Raw genomic sequence first — 26,250 nt, 5'->3', positions numbered from 1 at the left:
TTTTTACTAAGGAAGCAAACACCTCCCCCCCCCTCAGCAAACTATGTTTCCACCAGTATTTTCATGGAATCCTACAACAGACATCATGCAGGAAGTTTTGGAAATCCTCCCATCTACTCTTCTTCCCAGTGTGTGTTTGTGTGTGTTCCTTGAGTGAGAGTGACTCCTGGCAAGAACCTGGACAAGTTTCTGCAGATTTCTTGTCCAGATTTTGGAAGTGGTTTAGCATTGAGGACCCAGTTTGTGGGGGCAATAAGCTGACTTTGTATAAATATACAAAAGGATGAAGGCTATTGCTGAGCACATTGTAAGCCGCCCTGAGTCTTCGGAGAAGGGCGGCATATAAATCAAATTAAAAAAAAAAAATTGTCCACTTTCTAAAGACTGACTCAAGGTCACCCAGTTGACTTAGTACCTGATTAGGACTAGAACGTACTACCTCCCCATTTCTAGGCTGGTGTCTTTACCACTACACCAAAGTGGTTCTCCCCGTGGAGGAATCCATCATTTCAGTATCAGGAGCAGATGGTTGTCCACCCCAGGTCTAAACACCTCTAGCAAAGGATAGTCCACCACTTCCTGGGTCAATCCATCATTGAATGGTTCTTGCTATTTTTTTCTGGAGACACACTGAACATCTAGTTTCTTATTATTTATTTATTTATTTATTTATTTATTTATTATTCAAATTTCTATACCGCCCTTCTCCTTTCGGACTCAGGGTGGTGAACAGCCAAAATAAAAAACATTTATACATAAGTACGATTAAAAATAGATTTAAAATAATTAAATTTGGCCCATAGATTAAAATTTATCAATTTAAAATCCATATCAAAATTTAAAACCAACCATAAAATCATAAAATCAAGAGAGACCGGCTAACTGAAAGAGATGAGTTTTTAGGGCCCGACGAAAAGTCCGGAGGTCGGAGATCACTCGTATCTCTGGGGGTAGATTGTTCCAAAGGGTAGGTGCCACCACAGAGAAGGCTCTCCTCCTGGGGGTTGCCAGCCGGCATTGTCTAGCCGACGGCACCCTGAGGAGGCCCTCTCTGTGGGAGCGAACTGGCCAGTGGGAGGCTATTGGTGGCAGAAGGCGGTTCCGTAAGTACCCTGGCCCTAAGCCATGGAGTGCTTTAAAGGTGATCACCAACACCTTGAAGCGCACCCGGAAGTCCACCGGAAGCCAATGCAGCTCGCGCAGGAGAGGAGTCACATGGGAGCGCCCAGTCGCTCCCATAATCCCCCGCGCGGCCGCATTCTGCACCAGTTGGAGCCTCCGGGTGTACCCCAAGGGGAGCCCCATGTAGAGAGCGTTACAATAGTCCAGACGAGAGGTGACGAGTGCTTGAGTGACTGTGCGTAGGGAGTCCCGATCCAGAAAGGGGCGCAACTGGCATATCAGGCGAACCTGATAAAAAGCCCCCCTGGCCACGGGGGAGCTTTTGTTGTTTCTGTCAAGTCTTCTGGAATAATTCTGAACTATCCTGCCTCTCTTCTACTGTAGTGTGGCATTCCTCCAAATACATAAGGTGTGTATTTATCCCCTGACGGTCTTCTTTCTCTCTTTTCTCTTGGCTGGATATACCTACTGCTTCCAATTGTTCCTCTTAAGTTTTTCATTCCAAGAACCTTATGAAAGGAGGGGGGAGGGAGGGAGGGAGAGAGAGAGAGAGAGAGAGAGAGAGAGAGAGAGAGAGAGAGAGAGAGAGAGAGAGAGAGAGAGAGAGAGAGAGAGATTTCCTTTCCATTCACACAACTCTCTGTGGGTCTGCATTGGGACTATTTTCCAATTCAGTCTCTTGGAATAGTATTAAACAGTCCTTTCCCCCCATGAATCTATAACTTGACTATTTCAGTCCATTTAATAGAACAGTACAGTACAGTACAGTACAGTACAGTACAGTACAGTACAGTACAGAACAGTACAGAACAGAACAGAACAACAGAGTTGGAAGGGACCTTGGAGGTCTTCTAGTCCAACCTCCTGTTTACACAGGAAACCCTACACCACTTCAGACAACTGGTTAAAAACCATTTGTTTCTTCTTAAAAACTTTCAGTGTTGGAGCATTCACAACTTCTGGAGGCAAGTTGTTTCACTGATTAATTGTTCTGTCAGGAAGTTTCTCCTTAGTTCTAGGTTGCTTCTCTCCTTGATTAGTTTCCATCCATTGCTTCTTGTCTGCCCTCAGGTGCTTTGGAGAATAGCTTGACTCCCTCTTCTTTGTGGCAGCCCTGAGATATTTGAACATTGCTATCATGTCTCCCCTAGTCCTTCTTTTCACTAAACTAGACATACCCCATTCCTGCAACCGTTCTTCATATGTTTTAGCCTCCAATCCCCTAATCATCTTTGTTGCTCTTCTCTGCACTCTTTCTAGAGTCTCCACATCTTTTTTACATTGTGGCGACCAAAACTGGATGCGGTATTCCAAGTGTGGCCTTACCAAGGCATGATAAAGTGGTATTAACACTTCACGTGATCTTGATTCTATCCCTCTGTTTATGCAGCCTAGAACTGTGTTGGCTTTTTTGGCAGCTGTAGCACATTGCTGGCTCATATTTAAATGGTTGTTCACTAGAACTCCAAGATCCCTCTCACAGTTACTACTATTGAGCAAGGTACCACATATACGGTACCTGTGCATTTTGTTTTTCTTGCCTAAATGTAGAACCTTGCTTTTTTCACCATTGAATTTCATTTTGTTAGATAGCGCCCAATGTTCAAGTCTGTCAAGATCCTTCTGTATCTTGAGCCTATCTTCTGGAGTGTTGGCTATTCCTGCCAGCTTGGTGTCATCTGCAAATTTGATGAATTCTCCATCTATCCCTTGTCCAAGTCATTGATGAAGATGTTGAAGAGTACTGGGCCTAAAACAGAGCCTTGGGGTGCCCCACTGCATACTTCCCTCCATGAAGATGCAGTTCCTTTGAGGACTACACATTGAGTGCGGTTGGTCAGCCAGTTATGAATCCATCTGGCATTGATGCTGTCTAACCCACATTTTTCTATTTTATCTAGTAGTAGGTTATGGTCTACTTTATCAAATGCCTTACTGAAGTCCAAGTAAATTATATTGACAGCATTCCTCTGGTCCACTAATTTTTTCACTTTGTCAAAGAAAGCAATAAAGTTAGTCTGTCATGATCTGTTTTTGACAAACCCATGTTGGCTTTTGGTTATTACTTGTTTGCTTCTAGGTGTTTGCTGATTCATTGCTTGATTATCTTTTCCAGAATCTTCCCTGTTATTGAGGTCAGGCTGATAGGTTTGTAGTTTCCTGGATCTATTTCCCCCCCTTTTTTGAAGATGGGAATAGGTTGGACTGTTTTTTCCCTTTGTGTAAAGACAGATGCAAAAAATGAATTAAGTAGTTCTGCTTTCTCCCTGTTGCTTGTCACCTCCCTGTTGCTTGTCACTAGTGGACCAATTGTTTCCTTGACTTTTTCTTGTTTTTAACATGTTGGAAGCTTTTTTTTGTTGTTATTTTTTACTTTTGTTGCAAGCTTTTGTTCGTTGTGAGCCTTAGCTTTCCTCACTTCATCTTTGCAGGCTTGGGCTATTTGCTGATATTCTGCCTTAATTATGTGCCCCTCTTTCCACTTTTTATACTTGTCCTTTTTATCTTTCAATTTGTCAGAGAGTTCTTTATGCAGCCATGCTGGTTTCTTTTGAGATCTATTATTTTTCTTCTTCATTGGTATTGTGCTAGACTGGTCTTTTATAATCACACTTTTCAAAATTTCCCAAGCTTCTTAACTTGTTTTCCCCTTGAGGATTCTCATCCATGGAACCCTTCCCAAGCTCTCTCTAAGTTTATTGAAATGGCTTGGAATATCCCTCTCAAGCTTCCCACAGCTTGAGACCATAAGCCATCCCTACCCTCCTGTCAACACCAAGGAAATCAGGAGATACAGGCAGTTCAAATGAGTGTAAAGATTTATTGCAAGCTTAAGCTCTCTGCAAGAATCTGAGCTAACGGTCTAGGGAAATTTGTGGGAGTAATGAAAGGCATTCAAGACATTCTCTTGTGGGCACATAGTGACTCAAGACTTATGAAGTGTTTGACCCTTCTTTGCTTTACTTATGGCAGGGAATAAATAACTTTTCCTCTTCTCTTTCTGTTAGGTGTATGATTTGTTCCCACAATTAATGAAGTACCTCCCAGGCCCTCACAAGAAAGCCCTGGCTTCTATGGATATTATGCTTGCATTTGCAAAGCAGGAAATAGAGAAACACAAGGAATCTCACTGTCTGCACGAGCCACAAGATTTCATTGATTACTATCTTCTTCAGATGGAGAAGGTTTGGGTTTATTGTGGTTCAATACACGGGCAAGAAATTATTACATTCCTTGCTGTAAATAAACAGGCAGAGCTACTGATAACGTGTTCCTTCAACTTGGATTTTTCTTCTTGTTTATTCAGCTCCCATTGTGAATATATCCCTTGCTCTTAAATGAGAACTATATTGTACCTCTGCCTTTGTTAGACATGGAAGGTGGGGGAAAACAGAAATCAATGGCTCCTTTTTGTTAGCCTCTCATATTCCCCTGTTCTCCTTTTTCTAAAGAAGTTCCATTATGAAGGATGAAGGATTATTAATAGGGTAGGGATTTTGATTAATTCATACTCAATCCCTGAAAATATTGGAAAAGGACCGATACTTTCATAGCCTTGCCCATAAGTAAAAATGTTTACAATGTTTTAGGGAAAAGACCCAGAATGATTTTCTAGAAGTAACTTCTCAATTTGAAGTGCTTTAGCAATAGCAATAGCACCTATGTACTGCTTTATAGCCCTCTCTAAGCAATTTACAGAGTCAGCATATTTCCCCCAACAATCCAGGTCCTCATTTTACCTACCTCAGAAGGATGGATGGCTGAGTCAACCTTGAGCCTGGTGAGATTCGAACTGCCAAATTCCAGACCGCTGGCAGTCAGTAGAAGTAGCCTGCAATACCGCACTCTAACCACTGTGGCACCACGGCCTTCGCACTGTGCTCACCATTTCACATGATTTTAGTGATTCTACAGTCACAAGGCATGGTAATCCAGTAGTACATCACAATTAGACGTCAAGTAAGAGCCCAGTATCTTCCTTATCAGTGAATAGAATAGAATAGAATAGAATAGAATAGAATAGAATAGAATAGAATAGAATAGAATAGAATAGAATAGAATAGAATAGAATAGAATTCTTTATTGGCCAAGTGTGATTGGACACACAAGGAATTTGTCTTTGGTGCATATGCTCTCAGCGTACATAAAAAGGCAAGATACATTTGAATCATAGGTACAACACTTAATGATAGTAATAGGGTACAAATAAGATAATGTGAAGCATTAGTACCCCTTAATAATACCTTGGTAAGATCACACTTGGAATATTGCATCCCATTTTGGTCACCAGGATAAAAAAAAAGATCTTGAGACTCTGGAAAGAATGCAGAAAAGAGAACTAGGATGATCGGGATAGAGGATAAAACATAGAGGGAATTAGGTATGTCTAATGTAGTGAAAAGAAGGAGTAGGGTTGACAGAGTTGGAAGGGACCTTGGAGGTCTTTTAGTCCAACCCCCCACTCAGGCAGGAACCCTATACCAGTGATGGTGAACCTTTTAGAGACCGAATGCCCAAATTGCAACCCAGAACCCACTTATTTATTGCAAAGGGCAACACGGCAATTTAACCTGAATAATGAGGTTTTACTACCTAAAATAATGATAAACAACACATTCTATACCTGTTATCTCTTCCAAATACTCTTCAGGGGTAGCCCCATGTAGAGCATGTTTCAATAATCAAACCAAGAGATGACCAGGGCATGAGTGACTGCACGGGCCTCACGATCAAGGAAAAGGCACCACGTGAAGTTGCACAAAGATACTCCTAGCTATGGCTGCCACCTCCTGTTTGAGTAGGAGTTGTGAGTCTAGGGAAGAACACCCAGAAACCCAGAAATAACCACAGGAAAGTTACATAGAATTCATTGTAACTTTCATTTTCCATTTTGAACACCAGAGCAAGAATGATCCCGATTCTACCTACAGTGAAGAGAACCTGGCTCAGTGTATTTTTGATTTTTTTGGTGCTGGAACAGAGACAACTTTCGCTACTCTGATGTGGGCACTGCTCCTCCTGACAAATCGTCCCGACACCCAAGGTGAGCGAAATTCGGGTTATGGGCACAAGGGCCAGTCTCAGGTTTTAAAACACAGAGGAATTATTTGAAACTTTTTGAAATATTAAGGGCTGTTGAATGATTTATTTTATTTATTTATTTATTTATTTTATTCAATTTGTATACCGCCCTTCTCCTAGTGGACTCAGGGCGGTGCACAGCCAGAACTAAAACACATACCAATACAAAATTTAAAATTTTTAAAAGAATTACATGACTTTGGCCCAGAATTTAAAACATTCAAACTAAAACCCATTGACAATTTAAAAAGCTAAAAAAAAAAAAAAAAAAAGGAGGGGAGGGGGTTCATGCCAGCCCTGCTTGATGGAAAAGAAAAGTTTTTAGGGCACGGCGAAAGACCCGGAGATCCGATATCCTTCGTATCTCCGGGGGCAAATCGTTCCAGAGGGCAGGAGCTGCCACAGAGAAGGCCCTCCCCCTGGGGGTCACCAGCCGACATTGCCTGGCTGATGGCATTGCCTGGCACCCTGAGGAGTCCCTCTCTGTGGGCGTGTACTGGTCGGTGGGAGGCTATCGGCAGCAGAAGGCGGTCCCGCAAATACCCAGGTCCTATGCCATAGAGCGTTTTAAAGGTGGTCACCAACACCTTGAAGCGCACTCGGAAGACCACTGGAAGCCAATGCAGCTCACGCAGGAGAGTTGTCACATGGGAGCGCCCCCTTGCTCTCATAATCCCCCGCGCGGCCGCATTCTGCACCAGTTGGAGCCTCCGGGTGCTCCTCAAGGGGAGCCCCATGTAGAGAGCATTGCAGTAGTCCAGGCGGTAAGTGACGAGCGGCTGAGTGACTGTGTGTAAGGAGTCCCAATCCAGAAAGGGACGCAGCTGGCGAATCAGGCCAACCTGAACAAGGCTTAGCCTTGTTCCTGACACATAAAGTACAGTTAGCCCTCGACTTACGACCACGGTTGAGCCCAAAATTTCTGTGGCTAAGTGAAACATTTGATAAGTGAGTTTTGCACGTTTTACGACCATTTTTGCTACAGTCGCTAAGTGAATCACTGCAGTGATTAAGTTTGTAACATGGTTGTTAAGGGACTCTGGCTTCTTCTCCATGATGTAAAAAAATAACGCATTTCCCCGCGCGGCCGCATTCTGCACCAGTTGGAGCCTCCGGATGATCCTCAAGGGGAGCCCCATGTAGAGAGCATTGCAGTAGTCCAGGCGGGAAGTGACAAGTGCCTGAGCGACTGTGATGAACTGAATCTATTATTCATAGTAATTTCCTTGTGGATTCCCAAACCTATAATTATGAACATGAACTTAACAGGATTAAAGGAAAGCATAGAAGGTGTCAGGGATCCAAGTAACACCCGCATTCCAGTGGTGGGTTGCTCCCAGTTTGCCCCTCCCAGTTTCCCACAGCACTAAGTGTGGCAGCCCTGAAGATCCAAAGAAAAAGATGGCCTCCAGGGTTGAAAGAAGGTACATTCGGAGAGCCTTCTTTGAGATGCTCAATAAAGTATTGAGTGAGGAACTAAAAACTGGAAATCAGTACAAATGTCAAACAGATGCAGAAATCTACCCAAGTTTTCAGATTTTATTTAATTTTTTTCCAGCCTAAATTGTGTGAAGGAGACCAAATCAGGAGATGATAATGAACATAGCTGGGTTTTTTTTGGGAAAAAAAAAAGATCCAAATGATTGGCAAAACAATTATTGCATTTTTAGAAATTTAACCAGATTTCCAAACTGGTTGAAATTAAAATCTGGAGATTGACTTGTCTGAGGAGAGTCATTGGAATCTTTGAATTAAATCACCAATTTACATCCATATTCTGAATCAATTTAGACTGGATCTAGTCATATCATGTAAAACACATAAAAAATGCAAGTAGAAAAATAGGGACCACCTTTGGTGGGAAGGTAATAGCGTTTCACGCGCCTTTGGTGTTGAGTCATGCCGGCCACATGATCACGGAGACGTCTTCGGAAGGCACTGTCTCTTCGGCTTTGAAACGGAGATGAGCACTGCCCTCTAGAGTCAGGAACGACTAACATGTATGTGTGAGGGAACCTTTATCTTTACTAGTCATTTCCCAGGAATTTTAAATTTGCACTCCTTCAAAGGATGGTGGGGTTACACCTAATGCTCTGAAGGTTAGTCTAAAACCTAAAGTATGACTAAGAATTAAAAAGGGGAAATAAATAAGTGAAAAACAATATTGAAAATAAAGTTTGGAGCAAGATCCAATCTTGGTTGGTCACCAGAAACAGAGCTTCTTTGTCTTCTCAGCTTTCGGACTCATGCTAGAGCCCATCCTCAGGGAACTTCTCTCTATCCGAATGGGTTGTCTACATTCCAGTAGTGTCACAAGTAAATGCCTTATTCTCCATTATGTAAATAATATATGAACAGTGTGTCAGGGGTTAACTTATTCTTCACTTCTTAATGTATTCATACTTTACCACTCCCATAATTAGCTCCACCCATTGTATATATAAGGAGCTGCATACGTTCATTCTGTGCTTCTATCTGTGAATATTCAGTGAATATAGAATGCCTTATGTAAATAAAGAGAGATATATTTGAACTCTTAATTCTTAAACAATTTATTGAGTCTGATCCTGAAAATATCGCAACAATCTGGTAGCAGAGGATGGTTGAATTGACTCAATAAAAACTTAAACATGTCTAAAAGAGATAGGCCCAACACCAGGGCATACAGCAAAGAAATGGAAGCGGATCAAGAAATAATAGATGAATCCACAAATGCAATTTCGAGAGAATCTGAAGGATACACCACAGAAGACGAAGAAATAATAAATGAAGATGATGACCAAGAAGAAAACGAAATAGAAAACAACGAACTCAGGTCAGAGATACTAAAACTCTTAAAAAGCCAAAAGAGCGATGAAAGTCTTGTCGCGGACCTCCAAGATATACTAAAAAACAACGGAGCAGCGAGAGAGAAGCACATTGCTACTGAAAAACCAAAAGACTCAAAAATAGTAAGTGATATGCTTACAGATAAAAATGCAGCGAAGAAGAAAACCAACAATCCCGCGCAAAATTTCGAATGGCAGCCATCTTGGTTTCAACAGACTCCCAAGATGAGCGAAGCAGAGCCAATCAGAAAGCAGGATTCAAAATGTCTGGCGCGAAAAGCCTTACTCGATACGAAAAATGAAAAAGAAAAAGTATATACCTCAGAAGAATCAGAAATAGAGAATGAAGAAGATTCGATAGACATACAAGTAAAGTCAGCAATGAAAACACTTTTTGCTGCATTTGGACCGAAACTGAAGTTTACTAAAAAATCAACCAAAAGGCAAGCAAGCGAGCCAACGCCTCAAAATCTACCCGCTCCTATCCAGACGGCGAAAGCACCGACACCTGAACCCAGAGAGCCCTGCAGATACCACCCCACACCGCAGACTGATCCAAGGACCAGCGCCTTCAGCAAAAGAAGACGAGCGTCCGCTATCACCAGGACTTCCAAGATCGAGCCGGAGACTGATTCATCGGAAGAAGAACGAAGCGAGGGAGCTGCAGCAGCGAGAACCTCTCACGATGACTCCAGGAACGAAATGAGCAACGCGCATGCGCGGGACTACGCAAACAACCCAGGAAGACATGAGATGCAGAGAGAACCATGCAGACTCGTTGCGAGCATTCCCACGCCGTTCTGCAATTTTCGACATTTGCAAGACCACGGACTACCTCCGGTTGTAAGTAATGGACCCAACAATGTTGGGAATTTACCCAGTGACTTCCCAAAGCTGAGAATAGATGGCATTAATTTGCAAGAATGGTATCAGCAGCTCCAGGTTGTCTTTATGAAAGAAAACTTAATGTTTTTTATTACCAACCCCCCAAAAGGACCTTGGACTCTAAAGTTAGATTGCTTACATCATAGAGCATTTTTCTTATTAATTTCCAGTGTGTCCCCTGCCATGTATCACAGTATTAAGCAAAATCTGACTGTCTCAGAAATTATTCAATGCATGTTTAATTTGTTTCACAGTGAAAGCGTAGCCACTACCACAAGAATGTCTAAAGATTTCTTCTCTTCTAGGATAAAGCCAGGGGTTACCATAAGTGAACATTTAATATCTTTAAACAAGATTAGAGCAGAACTGCATTTAAGGGGGGAGGTGATTTCAGATCAAACGATGAAAAGTGTTATCATCAATTCGCTTGACCCATCATGGGATAATTATATGTCACACTTAGACACAATCAATCTAGGATACTTATCCATAGAAAGCCTATCCAATAAATTAATAGCTGAAGACAATTCAAGGAGAAGTCGTTATAACAACCAAATAGAACACAAACAATATAAAAGGGTAACATTTCAAGAAAGATACCATGAAACATTTAGGTGCCACAATTGTGGGTCTAAAGAACATAATAGGAGGGATTGTCCCAAATTTCAAAAAGAAAGACATAGGTCAGAATATAGAAATAGGTACAACAACAGACAGTCTTCCATTGATAGATTTAGGTATAGAAGTCCACCCAACTATAGAGAACATAGAGGGGGCAGAGATAATTCAAAGGATAGAAAATCTGGCTCACTGAATGGGCTAAACAAACATGACAACATTAACACACCACAACCAGAGAACAATAATTGGCTTATTGATTCTGGAGCAACTAATCACACTACTAATAATAAAAATATATTATCTTCATTTGTAGAAGATAAATTTGTAATCAAAGTAGCTAACCAAGAAAAAGTTCAAGTTATAGGTAGAGGGAATGTAATCTTACCTGGCCTAGGAAAAATAGAGGGGGTATTACTAATACCTGAAATTCCTCATAACATACTTAGTGCCATAAAACTAAGCAGAGATTCTGACATTAACATTGTGTTCTCAAAAGGAAAAGCAACATTAGAAAAAAACAAAATAAACATAGGTACAGTAATAATCAAAGGAGGTCTACCTTACTTAATGACAAAGGAGGAATGGTTACACAACATTGATTCAAATATGGAAAATGACAATGAAATAGATAATGGAGACAATAGTAACAGTGACAATGAAGAACGTGAGGTAACCCATAATCACAAAGATACACACAATGAAAAAAAACCTAAGATAGGTAAACCAATTCATGATGAGTGTGCTCATGTCTTACATAGGAAATTAGGACATGCCAGTTTTCCTGTAGTACAAAAGATGACTGAACATGCAGAAGGTGTTAAAATAAAAAATTGTGAAAACTATTTGGAATGCTCAGTATGTAAATCTACAAAGCTCAAAACTAGTCCCAGACCTAGAAAGTCAACGAGATCAACCAACAAAATTTTTGATTTGGTACATATGGACCTAGTTGGTCCACTAACACCATCAATTACTTATAAAAAACGTTATTTTCTAACAATTGTGGATGATTACAGTCGTTATGGATTTGTTTACACATTAAAACATAAGGATGAAACTTTTCAGAAATTTAAAGAGTTTTACAAACATATAGAGACACAACACAATATTAAAATAAAACAAATCATGACAGATAGGGGATGTGAATTCATGTCTAAAGAATTCTCCCAATGGCTAAAGGACAGAGGAATGTTACATTACACATCTAGTCCATTTTCTGCATTCCAAAACGGAGTGGTAGAGAGAAAGAACTCAACATTACAAACCATGATTAGATGCACTTTAGAAGATGCTGGCTTAGGTAAACAATTCTGGTCAGAAGCCCTACAATACTCTAATTACACACAAAATAGAACTTGGTCCAGCATTGTAAATAAGACACCATACGAAGTGATGTATAATAGGAAACCAAAATTAGCACACATGCACATATTTGGAGTCACTGCAGACGTACACATACCTAAACAACTAAGGCGCAAAGGTGAGAACGTATCCAGGAGACTTAGATTCATGGGGTACGAGACAGGTACAAAAGGATACAGATTTATCGATAATAATAATAAATTTATAGTCTCCAGAACAGCTGTGTTCCATGAACAGGCCAACTGGTCTAGAATACATCTTAATGAAATATTCCCAAACACCAATCCAGATACCAAACTCCAAGAAAAAAGAATTAGAGAAGAGCACAGTAATAATACACATAAAAATAAAATTAGAACATGGACGAACAGTCAACATAAAATAAAGACAGATTCATTAACTAAAAAAGAAGCAAGATATTTACATGACAATGATAGTAAACCAGAAAAAGCAATCAGAAGTAGCAGAAATCAGATGCCAAACAAATACAAAGATTATGTAATGCATATGGATGGAGAGTCATCAATACCTAACACATATGAGGAAGTGTTAAAACTTCCTCCTGAAGAAAAGAAAAAATGGGAAGCAGCCATGACTAAAGAGATGGATAGTTTACGAGGCCTAAATGTGTTCACCCCTACAGTTGCACCAAAGGACAAAACTATCATTGGCACTAGGTGGATATATAAAATTAAGAATTTAGAAGGAGGCAATACTCTATACAAAGCTAGATTAGTTGCACAAGGTTATGCACAGAAATATCCCGAGGATTATACAGACACATACTCCCCCACAGTAAGAACAGAGAGTGTCAAAACAGCTCTGGTTATAGCATCAGCACTCAACCTCGATGTGTTTCAATATGACATACAGACTGCGTACCTACATGCAAAGTTAGATAAAGAAATATATGTAAGAGCACCCCACAGTCAATACACAAACAAAAATGAGACTTGGTTATTAAATAAAAGTTTATACGGGCTGAAACAATCTGGTAAACAATGGTATGATTGTTTAGTAAAAGTTCTCAAAACTATGAATTTCAATGCCACTACTGCTGACAATTGCTTCTTTGTTAAAAAAGATAATAATTCCCTAGAATTTGTACTGATCTATGTGGATGACATTTTATACATAGGTAAACATAAAGAAAGGAAAGAGGCATTTGTAACAAAATTGAATGAACATTTTTCATTGAAATCTTTGGGTAAAGTAAATAAGTATCTTGGTGTTCAAATCAGTAAAACCAGAAGAGGATTTAAACTCTCTCAAAGGGACAAAATCATAGAGCTCTTGAATAAATGTAATTTAAGTAACCCTAAGCCCTGTGACACTCCCATGCAAACTGATTTTTTGAAGAATACAGAAGAATCATCTCCTGAATTCAAAGATAATACATTTTACAGGTCTGTCATAGGTTCACTTCTTTACATCTCCAATTGGACTAGGCCCGATATTGCTTTGCCTCTCAATTTATTGTCCAGACACGTCAGCAAACCATCACTATACCATTGGGAAGCTGTCAAAAGGATATTAAGGTACTTGAAAAATAGTTTAGACTTCTGTTTATTGTTAGAACCTAAAAATGTCAAAGAGCCCATCCTCACATGTTACGCCGATGCGGATTGGGCTGGAGATACCTCATGTAGAAAAAGCACATCTGGTTATATATTCTTTCTCAATGACTGTCCAGTTTACTGGTATACTGGCAAACAAGATTTAGTAGCCACCTCAACAACAGAGGCAGAATATGTTTGTCTATCTAAGGCAGCAAATAACCTTGTATGGTTCAATGATTTACTCTCTGATATTTGGAAAAAACCCATTTTGCCTTTTATCATGCATGAAGATAACAAAGCTGCTATCGAAATATCTAGATCTGATGCTATTGGACAAAGATCCAGACATATAGATATAAAATTTAAACACGTGAGACAGTTGTCTCAGGATGGATTTATCAAAGCAGTTCATTGCGAAACATCGGAGCAAATAGCTGACATATTAACAAAGCCTTTGCCATCTAAGCAACATAAATACTTGACTTCCAAGTTACATGTATTATATTGTTCTGAATCTGAATGTAATTGTTGTAATATATCGAATCGGCATTTAGAGGGGGATTTGTCACAAGTAAATGCCTTATTCTCCATTATGTAAATAATATATGAACAGTGTGTCAGGGGTTAACTTATTCTTCACTTCTTAATGTATTCATACTTTACCACTCCCATAATTAGCTCCACCCATTGTATATATAAGGAGCTGCATACGTTCATTCTGTGCTTCTATCTGTGAATATTCAGTGAATATAGAATGCCTTATGTAAATAAAGAGAGATATATTTGAACTCTTAATTCTTAAACAATTTATTGAGTCTGATCCTGAAAATATCGCAACAAGTAGAGAGGAGATCCCTGAGGATGGGCTCCAACACAAGCCCAAAATCTCAGAAGATTAAACCTCTGGTCCTGGTGACTGACCCAGATTGGATCCAGCAACATTATCTTTGGATACTTATAGTTGCCTTCATTTACTAAGTTTGTATTTCTGTCATTTCTTTCCTAGAGAAAGTGCAGAAGGAGATTGGAGGTGATTTTGGTTTATCATCTAATACTTTAAAAGCTTTTATACATCCTAAACAGGGGTGAAATCCAGAAGGTTCTGACAGGTTCTGGAGAACCAGTAGCGGAAATTTTGAGTAGTTCGGAGAACCGGCAAATACCACCTCTGGCGGGCCCCAGAGTGGGGTGGGAATGGAGATTTTGCAGTATCCTTCCCCCAGGAGGGTGGAGGTAATGGGGATTTTGCAGTATCCTTCCCCTGGAGTGGGGTGAGAATGGAAATTTTGCAGTATCCTTCCTCTGCCACACCCACCAAACCACGCCCACCAAGCAACACCCACAGAGTAAAAAAAATTTAGATTTCACCACTGATCCTAAAGTATAGGAAGTCCTCAACTTACAACCATTGACTTAGTGACCATTCAAAGTTACAACGGCATTGAAAAAAGTGGCTTATGACCATTTTCCAAACGACCGTTGCAGCATCCCCATGGTCACATTCAGGCACTTAGCAACTGGTTCATAATTATGACGGTTGCAGTGTCTTGGGGTCATGTGGTCACCTTCTGCGAGCTTCCAACAGGCAAAGTCAATGGAGAATCCAGATTCACTGAACAAAACCGTGTTACTAACTTAACAAATGCAATGATTCACTGAACAACTGTGGCAAGAAAAGTCATAAAATGGGGCCAAGGTCACTTAACAAATGTTTCATTTAGCAACATAAATTTTGGGCTCAATTATGGTTGTAACTCAAGGACTACCATATTACTGAGGACACTGTTAAGAGATGATTACTTCTAATACGTAATCTTTGTAAGAACTCTAAATTCAGTGTTCACTTCAGGATACAAGGCCACCATGCCAAAAGGATCCCAACCAGGGGTGGGTTCTAAATTTTTTTACTACCGGTTTTGTGGGCGTGGCTTATTTTGTGGGTGTGGCTTGGAGGTCATGTGACTAGGTGGGCGTGGTTAGTTGCTCAGAGTCATTTCTGGAAGGTCCTCGCACTTACGACCAGTCCTCACACTTACGACCCGACTCATTTGTTTGCTTTTAACACTGATCAGCTGTAGGACGGCCCTTTGAAGCCCCGCGGCAAGAGTTTAAACAGTTTTTTTCCCTCTAGTCATCAGCTGGGACTCAGGAGGCAGCAATAGATTGGGGGTGGGACCAAATAAAAGGTAAGAATAACATGGGGGTGGGGGTGGGGGGGAGAACCGGTTCGGTGACGTCATATCGTCACCGCTACCGGCTCGGCCGAACCGGACTGAACCGGGAGGAACCCACCACTGATCCCAACTCACAAAGGAATGAGGCAGGGATATATTTTAGTCCTCTGTTGTTTAATGTACAATATTTATTAACCCAATTGTGGCCAAAATGAATTGATTAGAACATCACCTTCCAAAACATTCATATAAACGCTTCGCTGAGTGAGGGTGACTTTCCCGCCGCCTTGAAAGAGGCGGTGGTGAGGCCTCTCCTCAAGAAGCCTTCCCTGGACCCGGCAATGTTGGTAAATTATCGTCCGGTCTCCAATCTTCGCTTTGTTGCGAAGGTTGTTGAGAGTGTGGTCGCGCAACAGCTCCCCCAGCACCTGGATGAAACGACGTATCTGGATCCGTTCCAGTCGGGCTTCAGGCCCGGGTACAGCACGGAAACGGCATTGGTCGCGTTGGTTGATGATCTCTGGAGGGCTCGGGACAGGGGGTGCTCCTCTGTCCTGGTCCTGTTAGATCTCTCAGCGGCTTTTGATACCATCGACCATGGTATCATGCTGCACCGGTTGGAAGAGTTGGGGGTGGGAGGCACTGTGTTGCGGTGGTTCTCCTCCTTTCTCTCTGACCGGTCGCAGTCTGTGTTGACAGGGGGACAGAGGTCGACCCCGAGGCCCCTCATATGTGGGGTGCCGCAAGGGTCGGTCCTCTCGCCTCTCCTGTTCAACATTTATGTGAAGCCGCTGGGCGAGATCATCCGTGGTTTCGGGGTGGAGTACCATCAGTACGCTGACGACACCCAGCTGTACATCTCCACCCCGGATCACCCCAACGATGCCCTTGAAGTGATGTCCCGGTGCCTGGAGGCCGTACGGATCTGGATGGGGAGGAACAGGCTCAGGCTCAACCCATCCAAGACTGAGTGGCTGTGGTTTCCGACGTCCCGATATAGTCAGTTGACGCCATCACTGACTATTGGGGGCGAATCATTGGCCCCCACGGAGAGGGCTCGCAACTTGGGCGTCCTCCTGGATTCACGGCTGTCTTTAGAAGAGCACTTGATGGCCGTGACCGGGAGGATTTTTCATCAGGTTCGCCTGATTCGCCAGTTGCGTCCCTTTCTGGATCGGGACTCTTTACGCACGGTCACTCATGCCCTTGTCACCTCCCGCCTGGACTATTGCAACGCTCTCTACATGGGGCTCCCCTTGAGGAGCACCCGGAGGCTCCAACTGGCGCAGAGTGCGGCCGCGCGGGTGGTAATGGGAGCGACATGGCGTTCCCATGTAACACCTCTCCTGCGCGAGCTGCACTGGCTCCCGGTGGTCTTCCGGGTGCGCTTCAAGGTTTTGGTTACCACCTTTAAAGCGCTCCATGGCTTAGGACCCGGGTACTTGCGGGACCGCCTACTACCACCAATAGCCTCCCACCGGCTGGTACGCTCCCATAGAGAGGGGCTCCTCCGGGTGCCGTCAGCCAAACAATGCCGACTGGCGGCCCCCAGGGGGAGAGCCTTCTCTGTGGGGGCACCTACTATCTGGAACGAGCTCCCCCCAGAGATACGGAGGATCCCGGATCTGCGCACCTTCCGCCGCGCCTTAAAGACCTTACTATTTCACCAGGCCGGCCTGGCCTAATTTTCCCCCTCTTTTATAAAAGATTTTTAAAATTTTAAATATCTTTTAGTATTTATATATTCAATTTTAAATTGGTTTTAAAAGTTTGGGGTTTTAAATTTGTCGGGGCCAAAATTATTTAATTTGATTTTATTCTATTTTTTAAATTTTGTATTGTATGTGTTTTTATTGTCTGGCTGTGCACCGCCCTGAGTCCTTCGGGAGTAGGGCGGTATAGAAATCTAATAAATAAATAAATAAAATAAATAAATAAATATTACAAGTGTGTTATATGCAGACAAAACAGTACTTTCCCACAAACATTAATTGGACTCAAATGAGTCCTGAATGCCCTGTCCAGGTATTGCTCCAAGGGAGTATTTTTGATTTCCACAATAATAAAACTAAAATCTTCATTTTTGTAAAGAGACCTCACCACATGCCTGGAGGATAAAATCCAGAATACTGAAGAAATAAAAATCTTTAAATATTTAGACATGATTTTCCACAACTCCATTAAAAGTGGTGCATATCAAAACTATATTATATAAAATAGGTATCACTTCGGTGGGAATGCAACAGTGTTCTGTGAGCCTCGGTGTATATTCATGCCGGCCACATGACCATGAATAGAATAGAATAGAATAGAATAGAATAGAATAGAATAGAATAGAATAGAATAGAATAGAATAGAATAGAATAGAATAGAATAGAATATATTTTTTTTTATTTTTTTATTGGCCAAGTGTGATTGGACACAGAAGGAATTTGTCTTGGTGCATAGGCTCTCAGTGTACATAAAAGAAAAGATACATTCATCAAGAATCATAAGGTACAACACTTAATGATAGTCATAGGCTACAAATAAGCAATCAGGAAACAATATCAATATAAATCATAAGGATACAAACAACAATGTTACAGTCATACAGTCATAAGTGGAAGGAGATGGGTGATGGGAACGATGAGAAGATTAATAGTAATGCAGATTTAGTAAATAGTTTGACAGTGTTGAGGGAACTATTTGTTTAGCAGAGTGATGGTGTTTGGGAAAAACGCCATGGAAATGTCTTCAGACATGGCTCAACTAAGAAACGGAGATGAGCACTGCTACCTAGAGTCAGACATGACTGGACAGGAGAAACCTTGATCTTTACACTTTATGAACTGCCATTGTGCCCCCGTGGACAAGGGGCCACTGAAACTACAGGTTTTTTTTTTTAATTTGATTTATATGCTGCCCTTCTCCGGAGACTCAGGGCGGCTTACAATGCGTTAAGCAATAGCCTTCATACTTTTGTATATTTTATACAAAGTCAGGTTATTGCCCCCACAATCTGGGTCCTCATTTTATCTACTAGAAAGGATGGAAGGCTGAGTCAACTTTGAGCCTGGTGAGATTTGAACTTGCAGTAATTGCAAGGCAGCTGATGTTAGTAACAGTGCTTTAGTCTGCTGCGCTACCAGGGTTCTTTTCAGTCCTTGTTATATTATTCCCTCCAGTCTATAAGGATTCTGCACTCCTTTTTTAACTCCTTACCTGGTAATACATTCTGGGAAATTCTCATCTCTGTTATGTACAGTTGTTACTATTGGATCAGTATGGCACCGTTTCTTTGAATGTAGCTAAATTATTCTATAAAAAGGTAAAATTAGGCCATATCTTGATGATCTCACCATTAGTTAAAATATTATGTCATGTTCTGTTTAACTGTTTTAAAAGTTTTAATTTTTAACTCTGGACTGTGATCATAATAAAGGATTGATTGATATTTCTGAGGAATAAAATTGGGAAATGGATAAATAAATGAACAAAGGAATAAAAAAAAAACACAATATTGAACATGAAGCTTCTGTTTCCGTCATTATTTTCTAGAGAAAGTCCAGAAAGAGATTGAAGATGCGTTTGGTTCCTCGGGGTCAATTTCCTACCAGGATCGGAAGAAGCTGCCTTACACCAATGCCGTGATTCATGAAATGCAGCGTTTAAAATATGTCTTGCTATATGGAGTTCCCAGGCAAAGCACAAAGGATGTGACGATGAGGGGATATCACATTCCAAAGGTGGGAAACATGTTCAGGATGCATTGCAGTAGCCCAACATGGAAGGAAAAAGAGAATAGGACACTTGATGTCTATGTGGGAAGTGCCAATAAGTCATGCAAAATTAAATAAGCAAGAATAGCAAATAAGCAAGAATAGCAAGGGATGAATGATGGGTTTAACTCCAAACATCTCTCAGATTTTATAGCTAGAATCTTAAACATTTTATATTTATCCTAGGAAGTTGATAAGAGTTTAGGGGCTGAACTTGAGATCAGAACTGTAGTCATGTATTAGCCATGTTTCTTTCTCCCCTTCTTCAAGAGACAAGGTGAGGTTAGTTAAGAGAAAGGAAGCTAAGCTGTTGAGCAGCCCCTGCTCTCAGAAACTGCTCTGAGAAACGAACAAACATGGATCCGTAAAGGCAAGCTATGAATAAATAAAAGCCATGGTGGTGCAGTGGTTAGATAATACTGCAGGCTACTTCTGCTGACTGCTGGCTGCCTGCAATTTGGCAGTTCGAATCTCACCAGGCTCAAGGTTGACTCAGCCTTCCATCCTTCCGAGGTGGGTAACTCTGCTGACTCTGTAAACCGCTTAGAGAGAGCTGTAAAGCACTGTGAAGCAGTATATAAGTCTAAGTGCTATTGCTATTGCTATGAACAAGGGTTGCATCAATATTGTTTGAACTTTTTTGTCTCTTTCCTTTATGAAACTGTTCTGTTTAATCATCTTTTTTTTTTTTTTTTTTTACAGGGGACCTTTATCATCCCAGACCTGCGCTCTGTTCTTCTTGATCCTGAGCAATGGGAGACACCTGAAAAATTCAATCCAAATCATTTTTTAGATAAGGATGGGAAGTTCATTGATCGAAAAGAGTTTCTGCCCTTCGGAATGGGTAAATCCATGAGCTCAAAGCAGCTTACTCATTTCTTATTTCATTTATTTTTTTATTACATTTATATTCCACTCATCTGATTAGCAAGTGATTCTGAGAAGCTTACAATTTACGGATTCCCACCACATCATCTGAGTTGTTCTGAGGTCATCATGCTTTGAATAGGAAATCAAGGAATCCTAATTTCTTCTAGTAATTGGGGCAGATCTATAGCAAACGTGACATCCTGGACCATTCCTGAGCTGACAATATGAGCATGAATATTTAAGTCCCTGACCAAAAAAAAAAGTCAAATGTGGTCCAATTACTTACTGATGCACCATAAAATAAGTTGCTGGACAGAAGGTGAGAAAGTGACTTCCCTCTTGTAGGCCAATCTCTGGAAAAATATGTGAGATCAGATTTTTCATGGGTGCATAGCTTTGCATTTGAAATGGTGCACCATCTAGTACAATCTGACTTAAAGTCACCCCCCCCCCTGCTGGGTGTCAACAAACAGTTAAATGGGAGGAAACATCCCTAAGAATTGAATCTGCTGGAAGAGACTAGGATTCAGCATGGAAATCTATTTTGGCTGTTACCAAATGTTTCAGATTTCCTAGAATAGAATGGAATGGAATGGAAAATAGAGTAGAATAGAGTAGAGTAGAATGGAACAGAACGGAACGGAACGGAACGGAACGGAACAGAACAGAACAGAACAGAACAGAACAGAACAGAACAGAATAGAGAATGGAATGGAATGGAATGGAATGGAAAAGAATATAGAGTAGGGTAGAATAGTGTGGAATGGAGTGGAGTGGAGTGGAGTGGAGAGGAATGGAACGGAACGGAACGGAACGGAATAGAATAGAGAATGGAATGGAATGGAATGGAATGAATGGAATGGAATGGAATAGAATATAAAGTAGAGTAGAGTAGAGTAGAGTAGAGTAGAGTAGAGTAGAGTAGAGTAGAGTGGAGTGGAGTGGAGTGGAGTGGAGTGGAATGGAATGGGATGGAATAGAATAGAGAATGGAATGGAATGGAATAGAATAGAATATAAAGTAGGGTAGAGTAGAGTAGAGTAGAGTGCAGTGGAATGGAATGGAATAGAATAGAGAATGGAATGGAATGGAATGAAATAGAATATAGAGTAGGGTAGGGTAGGGTAGGGTAGGGTAGGGTAGGGTAGGGTAGGGTAGGGTAGGATAGGATAGGATAGGATAGGATAGGATAGGATAGGATAGGATAGGATAGGATAGGATAGGATAGGATAGGATAGGATACGAAAGGGACCTGGACCTTAGTCCAGCCCCCTGCTCAAGTGACAAGTGACTGTCTAGTCCAGAGATATCAAACACAATTTTATTGAGGGCCACATCAGGGTTGTGTTTGACCTCGGGGGGACAGGGTGTGTGTGGCCAGCTCGACATCACTTGTGCTGGGGGCACCTGTGGTGGCCAAGTGATAAAACAGGACTTCCTTCACTCTCATTATAATCTCCTTCCTTCCTTCCTTCCTTCCTTCCTTCCTTCCTTCCTTCCTTCCTTCCTTCCTTCCTTCCTTCCTTCCTTCCTTCCCATCTTCACATCTTGCCATCTTTTTTTTTCTTTGTCTTTCCTCTTTCCCTTTCTCCTTTCCTGTCCCTTCTTGGATGCTCAAATGCAAAAGGGGAAACATTTCTCCTTTTGTTATGTTTTTAGTTTGTTTTTCTAGCCCTCTGCCAGCAAAAACGGAGCCAGAAAAGGGGTGTTTTCAGCCACGGCAGCCTCTGCCAGTGAAAACGGAGCCTGGTGCACTGCCCACCCAAACTCCATTTTTGCTGTCAGAGACTCCACTGACCGGTCCTTCACTGTTTCCAGGCTGGTCTGGCAGGCCTTAAGTTTGACATCCCTGGTCTAGTCTCTTCTTAAAAACTTCCAATGATGAAGCACCCACAATTTCTGGAGGCAAGCTGTTCCACTGGTTAATTGTCCTCACTGTTAGGAAGTTTCTCCTTAATTCCAAATTACTTCTCTCTTTGATTAGTTTCCAACCATTGTTTCTTGTCCTGCCCTCTGGTGCTTTGGAGAATAATTTGACCCCCTCTTCTTTGTGGCAGCCCCTCAAATACTGGAATATTCTTATCATGTCACCCCAATTCTCCTTTTCTTTAGTCCAGCCAAACCTAAGACCTGCAGCCATTCTTCATATGATTTAATCTCCAGGCCTTTGATCAGTTTAATTGCCCTTCTTTGAACTTTTTCCAAAGTCTCAACAACTTTTTTTTAATATGGTGACCAAAATATGGTTGCAATATTCCGAGTATGATCTTAATAGGATTTTATAAAGGTTTTATGATAATATACTCTGGAGAACAGATTATTATCCTCTTTATGCATGCTTTGTCTCATCTACAGGTGAACGTGCCTGTGTTGGACAGCAGCTGGCAAGAATTGAGATCTTCATTGTTCTGACCAGCCTGTTGAGGGCCTTCAGCTTCTGGTTGCCTGAAGGAGTGAAAGAACTCAACGAAGAACCTGTTGCAAAGATGACAATGCACCCACACCCTTACAATTTATGTGCTATTCCCACACAGGCTTAAACTTTTAAAAACACCATAAAAAGGGTGTGAATAATATGCTAAGTAAGTTTGTTACATTTTAACTTAGTTTCCTTTTGGGTGCCAATAAACATATTACCTTCCATTTAGTCCTAGAATCCAAGGGCTTTTTTTCCCCTCTATGCCACGGCGAGGAGAAGAGGCAATCTAAGATGGCTGCCAAGAAGCCAGGACAGTTTAACATCTTAGAATTGTGCTGGAGCAGAGTTGGTGAACAGCGTCTGGAACTGAATGAGAAGAATCCTTTTTATTCAAAGATTAAACCCAAAAGAATATCCGGGAACAGAGAGACTCATAATTATTTTTAAAGTAGCTGAAACTTAACACTTTGAGTAAAATTTTAAAATGGAAGGAAAAAGAATCAAAGGGAAGAAAACAGAAAAATTATCAAAAATACAGAAAATTGGATTTTCAAATTGGATAGGTGTTGGTTTTGGATAGGCATTTTAAAATGCTGGAACTATTTATGTAAAAAGCTAACATATTTATCTTTTTGAATATTACCAGTAAAATTGAATAAAAGTGGTTAATATTGATATTTGATTTAAGAGTTCCACTTGCTGTCAAAAGAAAGGTTGTTCCACCATGGCGTTTGCACGTGCCATGGCTCCGTTTGTACTCAGATGGAAAGCCGAGCTAAGTCCCTGAGATGACCCGATGGACCTCAGGAACTCTCTCCAAAACTTCAAGGTGAACTGGACTCCTCTGTCTGAAATCACCCATCATGGCACTCTGTAGCCGGTAGATTTGTCTGATGAACATCTTAGCCAATTTCTTGGCCAAGGGTAATCCAGAGAAAGCAGTGAAGTGGGCTTGTTTAGAAAACAAATCAATCACAGTCCAGATCACGGTGTTTCCCCCATTCTCTGGGAGTTCTATAATAAAGTCCATGGCAATCTCTTCCCAAGTTCGGCTGGGTTCAGTTACTTGTTGGAGGAGCCTAGGGGTTTTTCCTGGCCTTATTTTCATCGTAGCACAAGTGGTGAAGCTCTTTACATAGTCTTCCACATCAGCTTTTATCTTTGGTCACCAGAATTGCCTCTGAGCCAAGTGGAGGGTTTTTAGGAATCCGAAGTGGCCGGCTAGCCGCGAATCGTGGTTGCGCTTTAAGATTTCTAGTCTCAAGTTATTGGGGACATAGAGCCTGGATACCTTCCAGGTACCCCCTCTCTCATGGTTAGAGTTTCTCTGTTTTCAGAGAGCCATTGATCAGTTGGAAGTGTTGCTTTTAGTTCATTGGTTAATTTTCCTTCCAAGGGGTCAGCTTGGTGTCTGGTCTGTCCCCTGGTGGTGACCTGCACCATGTTTTGCGAGTAAGGAATTATGGCATGGACTACTTCTTCCTGCTGGCTATAGAATTGGGGTTTCCTTGATAGTGCATCTGCTAGCAGATTTCCCCCCCCCCCCGGGATTTATTTGAGTTCAAAGTTAAATCGATGGAAGTACTGCACTTCCTTTCCCCAGATTGTCCATTGCCACTCAGTGCCTGTTAGTTTTTTAGACACGTAAGCACAGGGCAATAGCTGGCCCCAGGGGTCCTACTGGAGGAGTACTGCTGCCACCACAACGTCGCTGGCATCAGCTTGGACTATGAACTGCCTCTCAGGGTCAGGGTGCTGGAGGATCGCCTCTTCCACAAATAGACGCTCTTCCAGCGGCTTCCTTGGGATTCGCCTTCCCTGGGCTGTGAATGAAGCCCAGGGCTGGGAACGGGGGTGGGAGCTAGGCACTCAGACACCCTGTGTCCCAGTTGGCCACATCTGAAGCACTTGATTGTTCCAACCAGCGCGGAAGGTGGCGATTCAGCTGGCTTCGCCGGGACTCTGTGGCCTAGGACTCTCCTGGCTGGCTTCCCCAGAATGGGTTTCTGCTGGGGGTTGATTTCTTTATCCATCGCCACAACTATAGTATACCAGTCCTGTAGTCAGTCTGGAACCCCCCAATGCCACAAGCCTCCCTAAATTCTGGATCTATAGCTTCTTTGAAGTAATGGATGAGGAGTGATTCAGGCCAATGCCTAAGCTTCCCAGCTATCCTCCAGAACTCCCAGACAAAGTCTTTAGGGAGGCAACCTGCCTACTTCAGAATCTTGATTTGGGCCTCAGTCTCCTCCCTATGGTACATGTCCTCAAACCTGAGCTGGAAGAGTTGGACAAACTCATCAGCATCGTCTAACTCAGGGGCATCTTCATCGTGTTGCTGGGCTATCCAATCTGCAACAACATCCCCCTCATTCATCCCATTGGCGATGGCTGATATTATATCGTGGTCCGTTTGGTATTGGTCTCCATAGCGGTTGATGTAGGCCCAGATTCAGTTGAGAAAGTAAGCCAACTTTCCTGGGGTTCCGTCAAAAGTTGCTCTGAACCTTGGCGGCTGTGCGGCAGGGGCTGCGGCTGGTGGAATAGGTGGTGGAACCAGGGTGGGCAGTGATGCTGGCCCTGACATCCATTGGCACTGCACCCAACCCTGGCTGGGGTAGAAAGCCCAACCTGGGGGAATCTGCTTGGCTGGTGGCAGCCTGAAAACCAGTTGGTGACGGGGGGGGCGGCCTCATCAAACCCCTCGGCTCCACTTTCTGTCCCACTCTGACTCTGATAGGAGCTGTCATCCTGGTAGATCAGGCCTGGTGAGGGACGCGGGGGCATGCTTTGTCCCGGGTCGAGTGAAAAAACACCGTTGCTACATTGTGTGCACTTGCGGACCTTGGATCTGGGAAGGTGAACGTGGGTGGAGCCAGAACCCATCCCGGTTGTCTGGTCTGGGGTGGCGGCACTTAACTGCCCATGTTGATCTGGTTGAACTGCTCCCAGAGACCCATCAGCGACTGGCTTCACAATGGTGGCTGCAGGACCCATTCCCTCCCCACTGGGAGGGATGCGGCTGAGCGGGTTGCCAAGGCATTGGCTCTTTGGGCCTGGCGCCTTGTCGGCGTTCTGCTTCGGCGGCCTCTGCTGCTTGCACCACATATTCAGGAGGGGAGTAGATGGTCTCGAGGTGGACCCTTGTGCCGGTCCCAGGAGCTCCTTCCTTGGTTGCCACCTTCTCCTCCATCTTCCCTGAGTCTTTGTGCCACCCAGGTGGTGGGTCAGCACTTAGGGTTCAGAACCCCAGACAGCACCCCGGCTATCGGGGAGCTGGTTAGAGTTTTAAAAGCAGATTCAGGTTAATGCCAGAGTTCCAAGTAGCACCCCTAATGAAAGATGACTCTGAGGCCAGCAATTCCTCAAAGTTCCATTTTATTAGAGATGTCATATTGGCACATCTGGGAAAACCTGAATCCGGGAGAGTTCCGGGTTTTCCCCACCCAAAAGAAAGTCAAAGATCCATCTCCTGCACCCACAAGTCCATCACATGGTCCAATCATCTCATCGTCCCATGGAGACAATCCCTCAGTTACTCCCATCCAGGTGAAAGCTGAACGTCCT

The 26,250-nt window shown here is 42.3% G+C and overlaps 1 protein-coding gene across 1 annotated transcript in view; it reads left to right on the top strand.

The window, feature by feature from the left end:
• Window positions 1-23,183, top strand: part of LOC139318015 (cytochrome P450 2J5-like) — a 60,366-nt gene extending 37,183 nt beyond the window's left edge. The window contains exons 11-15 of the mRNA XM_070945250.1: window positions 4,131-4,307; window positions 6,025-6,166; window positions 19,174-19,361; window positions 20,097-20,238; window positions 22,620-23,183. Of these exons, the coding sequence (XP_070801351.1) occupies window positions 4,131-4,307; window positions 6,025-6,166; window positions 19,174-19,361; window positions 20,097-20,238; window positions 22,620-22,804 (834 nt within the window). The 3' untranslated portion in view covers window positions 22,805-23,183. The remainder of the gene's footprint in view (window positions 1-4,130; window positions 4,308-6,024; window positions 6,167-19,173; window positions 19,362-20,096; window positions 20,239-22,619) is intronic.
• The last annotated feature ends 3,067 nt before the right edge of the window (window positions 23,184-26,250 follow it).

The sequence above is a fragment of the Pituophis catenifer genome, unplaced genomic scaffold (assembly GCF_029215685.1).
Source record: "Pituophis catenifer annectens isolate HBS135680 unplaced genomic scaffold, rPitCat1.0.hap2 SCAF_6, whole genome shotgun sequence".
NCBI lineage: Eukaryota > Metazoa > Chordata > Lepidosauria > Squamata > Colubridae > Pituophis > Pituophis catenifer.
This window is presented reverse-complemented; position numbering and strand designations above follow the sequence as displayed.